We start from the raw sequence: 16892 nt of genomic DNA on the forward strand, positions 1-16892 counted from the left end.
CGTGGCTCAGCTGTTCTCCGGAGAGGGGAAGTTTTCCTCAAGTGCCAGGGAGTTTCTCAGGCTTCCATTATGAGTGAGTGCAGTGGAGTTGTGGAGTTAAGAGTCCAGGGAAAAGGCCCCAGAGTCTGGATCTGGGGAAGCTGGACCCAGGGAAGGGCAGGGAGCAGCTGTGCAGGTGTTGAAGCCGGAAGAGGTTTTGTGGCTACATTTGGATCTAACCTTGGACCAGGCTGTGGATGTCCTTGCATCCCTGGAGGTGTCCAAGGCCAGGCTGGCCAGCGCTCGGATAACCTGCTCTGGTGGGAGGTGTGCCATGGCAAGGGGTGGAGTGGGATGATCCCGAAGATCCCTGCCAACCCAAACCATTCTGGGGTTGATGGTTCTGTTTGGTATTCGCTGTTAGCCTGTAAGAAGAGCAGAAGCCCTCGAGGAAAGGAGTGAAATCCCAATGAACTCCTGAGGCTAGGAGGTTCCCTTGGTGATTCCTTAGGGAAGGAGTGGGTGGCAGAGGCACCGTGTCCCTGTTGGTGGCTGGGTGCCCGGGACAGCTCCTCCCCAGGGAGCGCAGCTCTGGCCAGCCCTACCTGCGGCCAGCTCCGTGTGTATCCCAAGGAAAGGAATCCTTTTCTCCCGGCTCTGACGGGTGGGAGCGCTTTGTGTATCCCACGGTGATGAATTAATCCGTGTTCCCCGTGCTCGCGCGGAGCGGGATGAATTCATTTGGCATTCATGGGCATGTCAGGCTTTTTTTATCCTCGTTTCAGCTTTGCTATTACAAAGCACAATTAGCTGGGAGACACTTGGAGCGTTCCTCATCCCAGTCAGATGTCACCCGCACCCGCTCCCAGGGCTGCGTGTTCCCATTCCAGTCTTCGGTTCCTTTTCTGGAGAAGGCTGGGGGGCAGCAGGGAATTCTCACTTAGTACAGCACTGGGTTTAGAGGTGGCCATTCCCCTTCTCCTTCCCTCTTCCTTCCCTCTTCCTCCTCTCCATGCCTGATCCAACTCTGAGGGTGTAAGTTGCTTTTCCATGGGTATCCATAAATCTCTGCGGCTTTGCAGGAGCAGCTCCAAAGGGTGGGATTCATTCCCTCAGAGATTCAGGGAAGCCTGAAGAGCTTTAGGGAAACTTTGGGGGAGAAGAATAGGGATTCTTTTGTTGCTGTTGGAAAAGCCCTCTGAGACCATGGAGGGGCACCAGCACTGCCCCGTGTCCCCAAGTGCCACATCCACATGGATTTAAATCCCTCCAGGAATGGGGGCTCCACCCCTGCCGGGGTAGGATAGCCCTTTCCATGAGGAAATGTTCCCTCATATCCAGCCTGACTCTCCCCTGGCACAGCTCAAAGCCCTTCCCTCTCAACCTGTCCCTGTTTGCTGGGGGCAGAGCCCAGTCCCCAGCTGGTTCCGCTGTCCTCTCAGGGAGTTGTGGAGAGCGAGGGAACAAACAGGAGAGAGGAATATGGCATTATTCCAAGTTGGAATTCTGTGGTAAAATGATTTTCTCTTCCACATCCCAGGAGTGTTTTGTTTGTAGCATCACCCCAGTGTTTTGTAGCATCTCCCAGAACATTCCAGCTGCCTTCTGATGTTCCTTGGAAAGCTCCTGTTTTCATAGGCTCCCCAAATGACAGAAATTTGGGAATTTATTTATGCTGAAGCTTGGTGCAGATTTCTCCCAGCGAGGGAACAAAACAAGGCTAAAATAAGAAAGTCCCCTTTGACTCCTGGGGTCAGGAGCCCTCCCAGGGCATCCCAGTGTTCCACACCAGCAATCACCGGATGCTTCGGGCTGGAAGGGTTTCTAGGGAGCAGGCACAGCTCCCACTATTCCAGGTTGCTCCAAGCCCATCCAGCGTGGCCTCGGACACTTCCAGGAGCAGCCCCAGCCTCATGCAGAGAGCCAGGAGGTGCCCTCTGGCCTTGGGAAGAGCGGATTAAAGGCTGGGATGAGGGCATGGAGCAGAGCTGGGAGAGCTGCGTCCGTGCACACAAAGTCTATGTCCTGGAAAATAGCCGTGTTTGGCTCCCGGGACAATGTGGGGAATTATGAGCTCACCCCCCAGCAGCACAATGGAATTCTTTGTTGGGAATATGACATTGGGAACAGTTCAGGTTTGTTTACGCTGCTGGTGTTGCAGAGTGGTGTCTCCAACTCTCCATGGATATTTGTGGAAGCTTTGGAAATTCAGGCAGAAAATGAAATGCCTGTTTGATTCCAGAAATGAATTTTCCAAGTATTGGAGGCCTTCATCCCGTCCTTCTTCCACATCACCTCCCTGCCTGTTGTTTTGGGCTTTTCTTCTCATGTCCTGATGATATTTAGAGCAAAACCTTCAAAAAAAGATGGGATCAATGGATGTGCATTTTAAATTTTCCAGTCCTTTAGCTTATCAAATATCCAGGTTTCTTCTTCCCTTGATCTTCCTCTTTAATCCTTCTTCTGTATTTTGTTGAGCTCGGTTTTTTCATGTAGTTTTTCAGCCTAATACTCGGATAAATCCAAGCTCTTTTGAAGAGCAAAACAGCAGGAAAGGTCTCAATCCACCAACCAGGCGTGTTGAAGTTAATTGGGATTAGCAGGCCTGGTGTAAGGTGTTTTGGGAAGCAGCAATCCCAAAGTGGCTGTTTATCATGTTGGAATATGATAATAATCGGCAGTCCCGGATGTCTCCCTACCCTCCCTGGTTTGGACACAATTCCTGCAAATCCCATGGCCTTTCTTAGGCTCACCTTGTTCCAGGTTGCCCACAGAAGCTGTGGCTGCCCCGTTCCAGGTTGGGTGGGGCTTGGAGTGGCCTGGCGGAATGGAAAGTATGGAATGGGATGATCCTTAGGTCCCTCCTAATGATTGGCTGATCCTGTAAATCCCACTTGATTTATCACATATTTCCTGAGGAGAATTCCCAAACCTGCCCATGACAATTGCTGATGGGAATATCCCAGTGCTTAAATTTCCAGGAGCCGGTGGCGGAAGCGTTGGAGTTTGTTGGGATAAATCCATGTCCGAGAGTAAGGCACCAAGGAATTTTTGCCTTGACTTTGGTGTCATTGGGGTTTCACTGCCTTAAAGTAATCCAGCCCTGGAGAGGCCGTAAGAAATTCCTGGAATGAGGCTTAGGAGCTTCCAAACCTTCCGGATCACATCCATTTCCATGGGTAGGGAACCTTCCACCAAACCAGGGGCTCTGGAAGGTCTCTCCCGACCTTGACAGCGATTCCATGACCTTGTGAAGTTCTCAGTATCCCAGCGGAAAATTTAGGAGGTTGTAAAACTCCCGCTTTTTCCTCCAGCTGGAGCTTGCTTTGTTCTGGATCTGTGTTTCCACCTTCTTTCCCTCTGGAGCTCAGCTAAAGTCGGAGTGGTCGGAAACAACAACTCCATGTTGGGCTCCGATGGAGGAATTAGATAATCCGGGTTCCTGAAGGGGGCTGGATCTTGGGGCTTTTCTCGGGAAGCATTAAAACTGGAGCCGCCTTCTCTGCCGATCCCCAAAGATTGTTTTAATGAGAACTAAAGGGCCTTTTTCCAATTACCAGGGAATAACTGGATTAAGTTCCTGGGTTATGTCAACCTGCTTGGATTTGATTAGGGAGAAAGAAATGGATTTATCCGTCAGGCTTACTTCATTAAGGCTCCTCATTGATGCTTCGCAGAGGGTCGGGAGCAGTTGGCACTTTTCGGGTGGAATACCAGGAAAATTGGGAGGCGGCTGGGATGCAACTCCAGCACAAGTCGCGGCTCGTCCCTTTCTGCAGGAGGGCAGGGATCCGTGGGCTACTGGGAGGGAATCCCTCCCTCTGAGGGTGGTGCCACTGGCACAGCTTCCCAGAGAAGCTGTGGCTGCCCCATTCCTGGCCATGTTCCCGCTTGGAGCACCCGGCTCTGGTGGAAGGTGTCCCTGCCCATGCTGGCAGTGTGCTTGGATAATCCCTGAAATCCCGTCCAGCCCCACCCACTCCATGAGTCTGTGATTTCTTTCCTTGGAGTGTCACTGAGAACGGACACTAGGGCCGTGTTCCCGAGGGCTGAGCCCTCCTGCTCCCTGCCGGATTTTGGGAGCCCTGCTCCGGCCTGGGACGCTGCCCATCGGAATCAATGGGGTAATATCCCGTGATTTGGATCAGGAGACGGATCGGGGCTCCCCAGAGTTAATTGCCTGTTACATAACACAACTGATTTTTAAAAATCTGCCTAATTAACCTAATGGAATGGTTGATCGGATCTGTCAGGTAAATGATCCACAGTTTCTTTCCCTTTTTTTTTTCCTGGAGCTTAATTAAATATTTACCTCCGAGTGTCTCGTGCTATTAACGTGTTCATCTGTTATGGAGAGAATAGAATTCCTAATTGGGGGAAAGAATTAAACTCCGCAAATGTGTCGGGTTTGGAATCTTGGAAATCGCCCGGATTCAGTGGCAGCACCCAGATTTTAAGTGCTCATGACCTGCTCGGTTCCTCCAGCTGGAATTCCCACTGATCCTCACACCTGGGTGGGTTTACCATGGCCAAAGCGTGGGTTTAAGCAGTGTGGCCCAGTCCATCAGTGTTTGCCCAGGGAAGCGTTCCAGGCCAGGTGGGGCAGGGCTTGGAGCAACCTGGGATAGCGAAAGGCATCCCTGTGGCAGGGGATGGAAGTGCTTGGTCCTTAAAATCCCTTCCATCCCACAGCGTTCAGTGGGAAGCAGAGACGGAGCATTGGGAATGGCAATTCCCAATTCCCTGTTGTAGGCAGGGATGTGGCCCAGCCCTCCTGCATTCCTTGGGTGATGCTGGCGGGTAAAACACACATCCTGTACTTTCCCTTCCGCCTTCGTGCTGTCTGAAGTGTTTGTCGATCCCTGTTTTCTGCTGGAGACTTGGGAAGGATGGGAGCTGTTTCACTGAAGTCACTTTGGAGCCAGGAAGGAATTTCGCTGCTCAGACCTCAGCATTCCTGAGGGTCCGGCTCCTTCCCGCCGTGAATTTCAATGAGTTCATTTAAGCCGGGGGTCAGGAGCCACTTCCTGGCCTCGGCTCCTCGTGCCTGGCTCTTAATTAAAGGCACCGGGAGATTAATTTGAAGCGTTAATTTCCCAGTGCCCTCACAAAAGGCGGGAATGATTTCCACCAAGCCTAAAGAACTTTTTTGTCCCCAGATGTAGAAGACAGAACTAGCTCAGGGTCCTGGGGGAATGCAGGACATCCGAGTCCATCCCGGGTAAGTAGAATCTAATCTTTATCCCCCAGCCACGCTTCCTGCAGATGGAAACGTGCGATCCTCGGCTGAGCCGGCCGCGGAGCATGCGGAAAAGCCGGCCTGGGAAGTTGGATTCTCATTAAAGTGGCTTCTTTTCATGTTTTAATATTTTAATATTCAAACCTGAGCCTGGCAGTGCGTTTGGCTCCGTGGGAAGCTGGGCGAGGGGGCCGTGGCCCTGCCCACAGAATGGCGTTGGAATGAGCTGATCCATAAGGTCCCTTCCATGCCAAAGCATTCCATGATTCCATGATTTCTATGAATATTAATTAACCGTTATTGCTGGGATCTATCAGCTCCCCACCCCAAAGGGGAGCAGAGGCTGCTCCCCAGTCTTTCACTCTCTGCAGCTGGATTTGTAGGGGTTTTTCGGGAGGGGAGGTGTTCCCAAGTCTGAGGAGAGAGGGCCAGCACCCATCCCCGTGCTGGGGCTTGCATTCCATGACCAAGCTGGAGAGGGGATACCAAGGCTGTCACCGGAGCAGCCGCATCCCTGCCCTTCCCGCCTCGGCCACTGCGCTGTGGGGTTCAAACCCTGCTCCTCGGCCGTGGCTGGAATTTGGGGCATTTTGGCACATCCCCCTGAGTGTTGGGCTATCCAAGCTCCAGCCCAGCCCACCTCTGCTCCAGGCTGGGAATGGGGCACGGCATCTCCCGTGCTCCTCGTGCAGGAGCGGAATTCCCTGTGGGAATGCAGCTTCCGAGCCGCTCTCCGGCTCGATGGTTGCTGGGATTTGTGAGACAGCTGGGCCCAGTCAGTTCAATTGTGCCTGTGGACAGTTATCCACATTTTTTCGACACCTTGGGATTGGGATGCCTTGGTGGGAAGAGCAGCTATTTCCAGCAGCGCAGCTGGATCCTCGCGAGCCACTGCCAGCCCGAAGCAGCTCCGTGGAAGCAGCCCCACTTCCCAGCCGGAGCATCCCAGCTCTGCCCTTCCTCCAGGCTGCCCGTGGCTCACGGATTATTCCCTGTTTATTCCCTACAAACACATGGAATATTCCTAGGTCAGGCAAAAAGTGCCTTCCTCGTGCCCTTATTTACATTTGTTTCAATTGCTTCCTAATTGTTTCCCAATTAACTTGGAAGGATCAGGACTCCGGCAGCTCCAGGCCCTGGAATGGCGAGGAAGAGCAGGATCCCCGTCTTCATCCCCTCCTCATCCTCAGTCTGTGTCCTTCCCCTCACGGCAGCCGAAGGGGATCCCTTATTTCCCCCATCCCTGCCTCCGAGGAAGGAATCCCACCACCTTTTCTTCTTCCATGCTGCTTTGCATCCCTGACGTCATTCCCGCTTCCATCTGTCAGTTTGATTTTCCTGCCCTTTTTTTTCCCCTTGACACTTGTATTGCTTCCGAGGGAAAAATGTTTTGAAAAGGAAATTGGGAATTGGCACACACCGATTATTTCTGCCTCCAAACCCCTGAATGAAGTTGGGAGATAGAAAGAAAAGGAGCACGAGCCTGGGAAGGATTCGGGAATTTGAATCGAGGCTGGGCATTAAGTCGCGGAATTATTCCGCAAACAGCCTGACCTTGCTTTCTCCTGCTGGAATGGAATTTCCACAGCGGGAGACTTGGTTCCTCCGGAGCCTTTCTTCCGTGTTCTAAGCAGGAAGACTCTTCGGAGAGGGCTTTATGCTGATTTGCCCCACACAGAATTTCAGGAACACCATCCCAGGCCTCCAGTCAGGGCTCTCTTTCTGATGAACTGGATGTTAGAAACAGCACAGAAAGTGCTCCGGAATGTGTCATTCCACCAGTCGGCAGGAAAAAAATTCAAGGGAATGATGTTCCTTAGAGCAGCCTTCAAATGGAGTAGGGAATTGTGGACTCCCGGTTGGGGAGATGCTGTTCCAAGGTGTAAAACTGTGTTTTTTCCCGATTTCTCGGCAGAACTATGGAGATGGGACTCACTATGACCACATGGCGAGCAGAGACCTCGGCTCACACGACAATCTCTCTCCTCCCTTTGTCAATTCCAGAATACAAAGTAAGAACATGGAATTTCCTCCCTTACTGGGGTGGGGGAAGCGGGATCAATGGACGAGAAATCAAATCAGGGGGGCTTCAAGCACTCAGCCTCATTCTTGGGTCTTGGCATGAGGGTGGGAACAGGGATGTGGTTTAATTTTCCATTTTTTAAGGTATGAAAACTGTGCTGTGATGGTGTTTATTATTTTCCCTCCATTGATTTTATCAATAGTTGATATCTGTAACCGTGTTTCCCTGCTGGGTCTGTGATGCAAAATGAGGTTTGGCTTTTTCCTTGGACACACTCAGAGCGGGGTTTTTAAAGCAGGACAAGCTTTTTGAAATCCTGATAAATAAATCCCAAAGGGAACAGAGAGAGAGGTGGTGGGGGACACTGGGAATGTTGTGTGGAGTGGGAGGGATCGTGCCTGGAGCTGTCCGAGGAACTCAGGGCTGGTGACACGGTGGGGATCGGCCAGCAGCTGCACCGATGATCCTGGAGATCTTTCCCAACTGGAATGATCCTGGGATTCTGCGCTAAAAGGTTTGGACACCCCGTGATTATTTATGAGGGAGCCATCGCTGTGTTCTTTAATTAAGGCTGATTAATGAGTTTGATTAAAGTAAATAAATGATGTCAAAATACTGGTCGTGCTCAGGCTGGGCCAAGATCCCGCCCGTGCTCCATCCATGAGCGAACCAAACGCTTCCCTTTAAAGCCTTGAGCCTGCTCCAAGAGAAACACGGAGCTGTGGCTGCGATACATCATTCCTCAGCTCTAATACACATCCCTCATCCCCAAATATTGGGAAATAGTTGGGAGTTGTTGGATGGTGTTGGAGCTTGTAGCCGTCCGTGCGGGTTCCCAGCCAAAGCACGGTTACGGCACTTTGTGAAAGGCTTGGGAGAAGCCAAGGAAAGCCTGGAAATTTCAGCACTCCCTCCTGCACTCACGCCACGGGGCCCAGGGGAAACTGCGGCTGCTTCCCAGTGCAGCCTTTAACTGGAGTCTGGGGAGCTGGGAAGGGTCTCTCCCTCTTCTCCCTGCCCCTGCGTTCCAGAGAAACCTCGCTCCTGCTTTTGCCAGCTCTAAGGAAAACACCCTTTCCCCTCGGTTTAAGAAATAATGGTTTCATAAAAGCACAGCTGGAGGCACCTGGGCTAGGTAACAAGGATGCAGGTTCCCGAAGTTCCTGATGAGGAGCTGGGGAAGCCCCTGCTGTTTCTTCAGGGTCCTGCTCCATGCCCTCGGAGGGCTTTTCCCAGTGGGATGGGTGCACATATCCCTCCTGCTCCAGCAGCACCCAGGGCCTGGGCTGGGGATCGTGATGCCTTCTGGGAATGGGGATGGGAATGGGAAGCTGTGAGCAGCCCCGGGCAGGACGCTGTGGTTCCGGGATGGTGTGTGGGAGCGTTGCCGTGCGCCGCTCGTGTCGGAATCTGGGATTTTGGGAGGAATCTAAACACTGCAGTGAGGGACGCTGCGCAGGGCCCTTTGCTCAGACGAGGCTGCCGGCTCCGACTCCGCTTATTCCAACTGCTTTTCATCATTTCCCTTTTCCTGGCACCGCTCCGGGCTCTCCCAGGGAAGGGTCCCTGTACATCGGGGTGTTGGGGTTTGGCACTGGCAGAGCCGCGCTGCCGTTTCCTTCCCACCCTCCTCCTTCTGGTCCAGAGCCTGACAGTCATCCTGCTTGAACTGGTTTATACTGGTGTGTTCTCTTGGCTTAGATGGACTTGCTCCCGATGGGAAGTGATGGGTACGGGATCATGGAATTATTAGGGCTGGAAAAGAGACCACTGAGCCCAGCCAAGGCCACCACTCATCCATGCCCCAGCTCCAGATGTGCTGGTGCTTCCCACTGCCACTCCCGTTCCCAGGTGTCCTCTTTGGGAGTGACCTTATCCTGCTAAATCCTCTTCCCACAAGGAGGAATTTGCTTTTAAACTCTCACGGAGCGTTTTCCTGCAAGGAGCAGCTCCGGGAGCATTGGGACAATGCTCTCAGGCACAGGCTGGCGTTGTTGGGATTGCCCTGTGCAGGGCCTGGAGCTGGACTGGATGATCCCCGTGGATCCCTTCCAAGTCAGCAGATTCCACGATTCTATCATTAGATGTGGGTTCTGGGTGCCACTGATTTATGGGGTGACCTTTGGAGCTCCTCTGGGAATACTCTGCCGTGGTTGTTGTGGTCACAGTGGGACAGCTGCCGGTTCTTTAGAATTCCATCCCTCCCCTCGCTTTGCTGAGCAGGAATATTTAGGTTTGTGCTTCCAAGTGCTCCGAACAACCCCAAACTCCACCCAGTGTTCCTTGGCTGCTCCGTGCCCGTGCCCATTTTTAATGGGATTTTCCCCGTCTCGGTCGGAACATCGCCGCGGCCGATGCTTTTCATCCCGGCAGCTTTGATTCCGTTCCCGTTGTTATGAGGAGAACTGGAATTTTTTGCAGATTAGTGAAGTTTACCCAACACAGCATTAAAAGGCCTCGCTTTCAATTGCTAAACTGTAAACATTTGGGATGAAATTTTCCATGCTGTGGATCTGACTCAGCCCGCTCCGTATTTTTTTAACCTTCTGCAGGAATGATTTCAACATTTCCTCAAATGGGATTACATTGCAGCCTGGCAGATTCGGCATTTTCTCCCTCAGTGTCTGGCACGGCGGGAACATTAATTCCTTTTCACACCACCTCTGTTATGGCAGGTGGCTTCGCTTCCCGCTCTGCAGCTGGGAAAGGGGCACAGGGAACCTGGAGGGAAACGGCCCAAACTGTCCAGGAATGTCAGGGATGGGGCTTGGAGCAGCCTTGTGCTGCCTTCTGAGTCGTGCAATCATGGAATGGTTTGGGATGGAAGGGATTTTAAGGATCATTTCATGCCCACCCCTGCCATGGGCAGGGACACCTTCCACTGTCCCAGGCTGCTCCAAGCCCCATCCAGCCTGGCCTTGGACACTGCCAGGGACTCTCCATCCTTGGAGGTATTCCAAACCCAAACCCCACATGATCTCCTGGAGCCTTGAAAGATGCTTAAAAACGCTTTGTAGGAGCCACAAAGGCGGAGATGGAAAAATTCCCGTTCCCAATCAAGAGTTAATGGATTTGTAAGTGCTGCCAGTCAGGATTCCGAGCTCAGCATTCAACTGCGGTCCCGGAGAAAAGAAATGACAAGGACATCTCCATTTCTTTGGGAAGCAGCAGCAGATGTATAAATAGAAACTGTCGACTGTGGCAATTCATGTGCAGGAGCGAAGCCTTGAAATATGAGTTTGTCCTACAGACTTTTCAGGGAAGTTTACATTCCTTGGGATTTGTACTTAAACAAGCGTTTTTAAGGAGTTATTTTGTGTGACAGCCTGCAGTTGGCGTCTCTGGAGGCAGAAGGAGCGGCCTCCGGCCCTTAATCCTGGGCTCCTGCCCTAATCCTGGGCTCCTGCCGTGATCCCAGACTCCTGCCATGATCCCAGACTCCTGCCCTAATCCTGGGCTCCTGCCCATAATCCCAGGCTCCTGTCCATAATCCCAGGCTCCTGCCCATAATCCTGGGCTCCTGTCCATAATCCTGGGCTCCTGTCCATAATCCCAGGCTCCTGCCCATAATCCTGGGCTCCTGTCCATAATCCCAGGCTCCTGCCATGATCCCAGACTCCTGCCCATAATCCCAGGCTCCTGCCATGATCCCAGGCTCCTGCCCATAATCCCAGACTCCTGCCCATAATCCCAGACTCCTGCGTTGATCCCAGACTCCTGCCCATAATCCCAGACTCCTGCGTTGATCCCAGATTCCTGCCCATGATCCCAGGCTCCTGCCATGATCCCAGGCTCCTGCCATGATCCCAGGCTCCTGCCCATAATCCCAGGCTCCTGCGTTGATCCCAAACTCCTGCCCATAATCCCAGGCTCCTGCCATGATCCCAGGCTCCTGCCCATAATCCCAGACTCCTGTGTTGATCCCAGACTCCTGCCCATAATCCCAGGCTCCTGCGTTGATCCCAGGCTCCTGCCCATAATCCCAGGCTCCTGCCATGATCCCAGGCTCCTGCCATGATCCCAGGCTCCTGCCCATAATCCCAGACTCCTGCGTTGATCCCAAACTCCTGCCCATAATCCCAGACTCCTGCCTGTAGCCCGGCTCTGCCTTCTCAGCGACCCAGAAATGCTCTGATTTCTAGGCTCCAGTGCTCTCTCCAGGCTCCAGTGCTCTCTCCAGGCTCCAATGTCTCTATCTCCTGCGTAGGGAAGCAGCTTTCCCAGTAAAATCCAGCAGTTAACAAGCTCCTGCCTTTTCCAGGGATTATTGGAGCTTGGCTTTCCTAGGAGCTTTTGTTGCTGTTCTCCAGCTGAGCTGAGGCTGGGGGCAGAGGGAATTTTGAGCTCCCAACTGTTTGGGTATTGAGAGAAACCTGGAAGTGACTTCCTGAAAATATTCCTGAAGAGCAAAGGACTCCATTTGTAGATCTATTGCATTTGGGAAGTGGGAAGGGGTTGGAATAAGATGAACTTTTAAAGTCCCTTCCAACAAAAATGGTTCCACGATCCGAAAGAACGACTTAAAAAAAAGGCAACACAAAAAATGCAAACCAAGTTAAAAGCACTCCCAAAAGGAGGGTTTAGAAATGAATTCCTGCCTTTTGGGGTTTTCTGGCTGGAGTTGTTGTGGCTGCAGTGGCTGCAGCCCCTTAATGACTGTGCATCACCTCGAGGTCCCAACGCTCTTCGGGGGGACACGACCGGCTGCGGGCGGAGATTTGCATTACAGCTGGAAAATGGACATGTGGGAAAATCTGGGAAACAAAACAAATTTGGTGAATTAGTGGGTCATTTCCATAGGCAGTCACGCTCCGTTAAGCAGGGAAAAACAAAGGGTTTGTTATGCTCTTAGTTAAAGCCCAGAGTGTCCAACAAAGCCAAGTTTAATTAATAAGCATTCGCAGCCCAGCCCTGAAGTCTGAACTTCCCAGCATGGAGAGATGGGGAATTAAAGGAGGAGTTAGATAAATAAAATCAACTTTTTGGGGGAGCTTTGGCTGGATTGTGCTGGAAAAAGAGCCGGAGCTGCCGGTGCCAGGGCCCGGGGGGGCTGAGCCTTAGTGCTGGCTGCGCTTTAGGCCGTGCTTAAAACTCTCGGCATCCCCTCCGGGCTTTTCCCTCTCCATCCAGGACAAAAGGTGAGCCTTCCTCTCCCTTGTCTGGAAGCAAAAAGTCCTCTGGATTTTTGGAGTTCAGGTTTTAATTCCCGCCTGGCGGCTTTTTGGGGAAGCGCTCTTCCCTCGGCCGCGTTGGGTCGGAGGCACGGAGGAGATGAGATCCGACGGGAAGGAGCTCCGGTGGGGAGGATAAAACGGGGCTGACGGGAGGGCACGGGAATTCTCCCCAGCCTCATGCCAGCAGATCCCTCTCGCCATATGGTCGGAATTAGGGACAGCACCGGTTCTCACACCAGACGAGGCAGCCGGGACTGGGGCCGGGCTTTGATCCTGGGACCATGCGAAATAAAAAGCTCCGGAGCACGGGTTTAACAGGAACCAGCAGGACTTTAATTAGATTATATTCCTTCCTAACTGAAATCAGAGTATTCCCATTTATTCCTTTCTCCCGCAAACTTTTACTGTGCAGCTGCGGTCTGAATATTCCCTAGTCCGAAAAAAGAGGGATATTCTGGGAAGCGAACGTGGTGATTCAGTGTGAGGAGGAAGAAGAAATTAGGCTGACAACAAAATACTCCAGTTTTGCCGGCGTGTGTGTTTGTATCTCTCTTTGTATTTGTGGGAATTATCCAGGAGGAACGGGCTGGATTAAAAATGAAAGGCAAGGAAGGAAACGGGGAATAAAAGATGTAAAACGCCGGATTCGGGGAAGGGAAGCAAAGGGAAAAGCAGGAGCAGGCCCTAGGTGAAGATAAACAATCACGACGATGCAGAAAGAGGAGGAGGCCAGGACAGGGAATTTTAGGACCTCTTAGAGCCGGAAAGGGGAATTTATTGACAGATGATGTAGACACTGCTAAAAAATAAATGGATTTTTCGCCTCAGTGTTCACAAAAGAGGACGGGGAACAGATGCCAGAATCGGCTCTAAATTTCCCAGGAGAGAGGCAAGAAATATTGAAGGAAATAGGGATTATTCCAGACTGGGTGATCACACGGTGGGTGAGAACATCAGCGCGCAGATTAAACCAGAGAGGAGCCATCCCAGAATTCCTAAGTAAAGAAAAAAAGGTCTGTGTCGTGTGTATGGGGAAAACATCCAACTGTCCAACTCCTGCCCATCCTCAGTGCCCTCAGTTTCCACAGGGACAGCCCTGGCGGCAGCCTTTGTTCCTGAACTCCTCTAAAATGTCTTTTCCAACAAGGAATTCAGGCTGCTGGGTGGGAGACTGGGTTTGGGGCCATCCATAAGCAACAGCTCGCACGGGGCAGGAGGAATTTTCCTCTGAGGGAACCCTCAGGCTCAGCAAACAGCCGGTGAATTTTTCCAAATGGTTTCCCAGATACGGTGTATTCCCGGCTGGAGCACCGTGTCCAGCTCTGGAGCCCACTACAGCACAAGGACGTGGAGCTGCTCCAGGGCTGCAGCCGGGCTGGGAGAGCTGGGAATGCTCAGCCCAGAGGAGGGAAGGCTCCAGGGAGAGCTCAGAGCCCCTGGCAGGGCCTAAAGGGGCTCCAGGAGAGCTGCAGAGGGACTGGGGACAAGGCCTGGAGGGCCAGGACACAGGGAATGGCTTCCCAGTGCCAGAGGGCAGGGATGGATGGATATGGGGAAGGAATTGTTCCCTGTGAGGGTGGGGAGGCCCTGGCACAGGATGCCCCTGGATCCCTGGCAGTGTCCCAGGCCAGGCTGGGATAACCTGGGATAGTGGAAGGTGTCCCTGCCATGGCAAGGGCGTGGAACAAAACAAGCTTCAAAGTCCCTTCCCACCCAAACCATTCCATGATCTTTGAGCTTCTCCCGAGCACATTTTTAGAATTCCCCTGGAATTCGGTGTGGCATTCTTTGTGCGGAACAGAACCAGAGCTTTGATCAGCCCAGAGCTCTCGGCTCCCGCAGCCTGAGTGTTCTTGGACTCAGGTTGGGCCGGGAGTTCCCTTGCTGCCCCGTCCCGCTGGGAAGCTGGGATATTCAGGATGTGCTTTGTGGGCCCATAAACGTTAGCGATGCGTGGCAGCCCCAGCTGCCTCTCCCCGTTTAACCACCCCGTCCTTCCCACTCGGATTTGTGGGATTGGCTTCCCCCTCCTTGCCTGGCAGAAGGCTTCTTCGCCCGACTTTGATATTTTTTTCCATGTGGAATGGTTTTGATCCCGCTCTGCAGAGCTGTCATCGCCCCCCGAGCGGCTGCGATTCCAGGGCCGGCCCATGTGGCGCACACCTGGAGAATGTTGGGAAGGACTCGGCTTTGAAGCTCCGCTCGTTCCCTCCTCCCAGGCCACATTTTTCCTCCATCATGTAATGGGATTTGCTGAGGAGACAGAACGAGAGGAACAAGCTGCACTTAAAAAGAGGGAATATCAAATCCAGCTTTGGTGGATCCGGGCAGGAGAGTCCTCAAGGCAGAGCCCTGGACTTGGCCATGGCTCTGTCCGGTTCTAAAAACCCTAAAAATTTGCTATTCCTCGAATTTATTTATTTATAGAATTTGGGTTGGAAGGGATCTTAAAGATCATCAGTTCCACTGCCACGTTTGTGGTAACGCTTCCAGGAGGGACTCATGGAATTGGTCAGGTTGGAAAAAGGCTTTAAGGTCATCAGCCACCAGCTCCACATTAAAGTGCAGAGTGAAAGAACTCCTGGGGCGGAGAGGGAGAGTGCAAGGAGAAGGGGAGGAAAGGAGAGATGTGCTGGGGGAGGTATTTGGAGCAAGATGGTGGTGCAGGAGAGGCCATGGGATTATTCCAGATGAATCATGGAATCCTGAAACGGCCTGGGTTGGAAGGGATTTTCAGGACTCTGCCATTCCACCCCATGCAGTGAGCAGGGACCCCTTCCACCATCCCAGGGGCTCCTGGAGTGCTTCCAGGGGCTCCTGGAGCGCTTCCAGGGGCTGGATCCCCACAGCTGTGGGTGTGGCTCAGGCAGATGGATGCCCCTCTCCTCCCGACTGCAGGAGAGCAGCCAGGCATGGATGGAGACGGGAATGAGGGGCTGTGGGATCCTGGGGAGCTCTGAACACATCCAAAGGACTTCTCCCATGGGTGAGGAGCGAAAGGGGGTGATAGGAACCTGCTTCTGTGGCATGGAACAGAGCAGAGTGGGAACCCGGACTCTGCTGGGGCTGGAAATCCCTAAGGAATACCGAGAGCCTCTTCCATGCTCCGCGAGGACTCGTGTTCCTGCTTAACGAGAGCGCCGCATCCAAGGGCTGATGGGAACCAGCACATCCCAAGCTCCCCCAGCCTGGAACAGCTTTGGTCGGTCTTTTGGGGCTTTCCTTTTCCTCCCCTTCCTACCCCCCGGAGTTAACGAGGTGCGATCCGTGCAGAAAGGTTGAATCAAAGTCAAAGGGAAGTCCTTTGGCGCTTGGTGGGGATGAGGGAGGCCGCATCCGTAATCCTGCCGCGGTCCTTGTCACCTTATTATTAGAGCTGTGTAAATCTGGCGAGGATTTGTGTTTGCCAAATATACCCTGGCCTACATCGGGGCTTATATTTGGAATCAGGGCCAGTTTTCACGCCTGTGCAGTTGGGAATTTTTGCCAGTTCGAGGCATAACAACAGGAAAGAGGATAATGAAGGACAGAGGAGTCAGGGAAGGCAAGAACTCAGGATGGGAGGAACTAGGCACAAAAGACAAAGGAATATGGAGCACATTCCTCCTTTCCTGCTCCCTCCTTCCTGAATATCCTTTATTTTCCTGTTCATGCTTTGGTGTCACTCTGTTAAAGGAAATTCCTCTGCTCTCCATGGGATTGCCACAGGCAGATCCCGGTGGGATCTTCCTAAATGAAGAACTGCAAAGCTGTGACTTCCCAAGGTCAGCAGGAGAATCCATGGTGGAACTGGATTAAATCCCAGTGGGGAGGTGCAGGGAGCCCAGGTGCGGGTGGACAGAGAGCCCAGGCCTGCGTCGCTGTTCCTCAGGGATAATTATCCGTCTCCTCCGGCTGGATGGGATGGGTGGAGCGGGGCATTGCGGGATTGGGATCCCGTCTGCAGTGGTGATTCACTGCTCGCTGCCTCGGAGAGGCTTGGACGTGACACGGGAATCGCGCAGGGATACGGACCGGCAGAACCACAGCATCGTGGCACGGTTTGGGTGGGAAGGGACCTTAGGGATCATCTCATTCCCAGCCCTGCCGTGGGCAGCGGCACCTCCCACTGCCCCAGGCTGCTCCCAGCCCCAGTGTCCAGCCTGGCCTTGGACACTGCCAGGGATCCCGGGGCAGCCACAGCTGCTCTGGGCACCCTGGGCCCCTGGATGATGGCAGGGTGCAAGGCCAGGCTGGACACGGATGCTGCTCCAGCTGTGTCAGGAAGCTCCGAGGGAACGGGGATGTCCGGAATGCAGATCAGTGCCGTCCCTGGGCAGCAGGTGAGGCAGAAGGAGCGCAGGGAGCACAGCACGCACCCATGGTTATTTATCCCCTGCGAGCCGTACCTCGTACAAAGGACATCGAATCCCGGTAATTATCCGGGAAGGGGGAGGAGATGGGTGTTTTAGTGCCTTTGATCTGGAGCTGGAATGGG

At 53.0% G+C, this 16892-nt stretch overlaps 1 protein-coding gene across 9 annotated transcripts in view; it reads left to right on the plus strand.

Annotated features, from left to right (window-relative positions):
* The window catches only part of TCF4 (transcription factor 4), an 80177-nt gene that overhangs the window by 33814 nt on the left and 29471 nt on the right, over positions 1-16892 (plus strand). For all 9 annotated transcript variants that reach the window (XM_039567222.1, XM_039567223.1, XM_039567224.1 and 6 more), the window contains 2 exons: positions 5139-5200; positions 7134-7230. In XM_039567222.1, the coding sequence (XP_039423156.1) occupies positions 5139-5200; positions 7134-7230 (159 nt within the window). The remainder of the gene's footprint in view (positions 1-5138; positions 5201-7133; positions 7231-16892) is intronic.

This window comes from Corvus cornix, chromosome Z (genome assembly GCF_000738735.6).
Source record: "Corvus cornix cornix isolate S_Up_H32 chromosome Z, ASM73873v5, whole genome shotgun sequence".
NCBI classification, from domain to species: domain Eukaryota; kingdom Metazoa; phylum Chordata; class Aves; order Passeriformes; family Corvidae; genus Corvus; species Corvus cornix.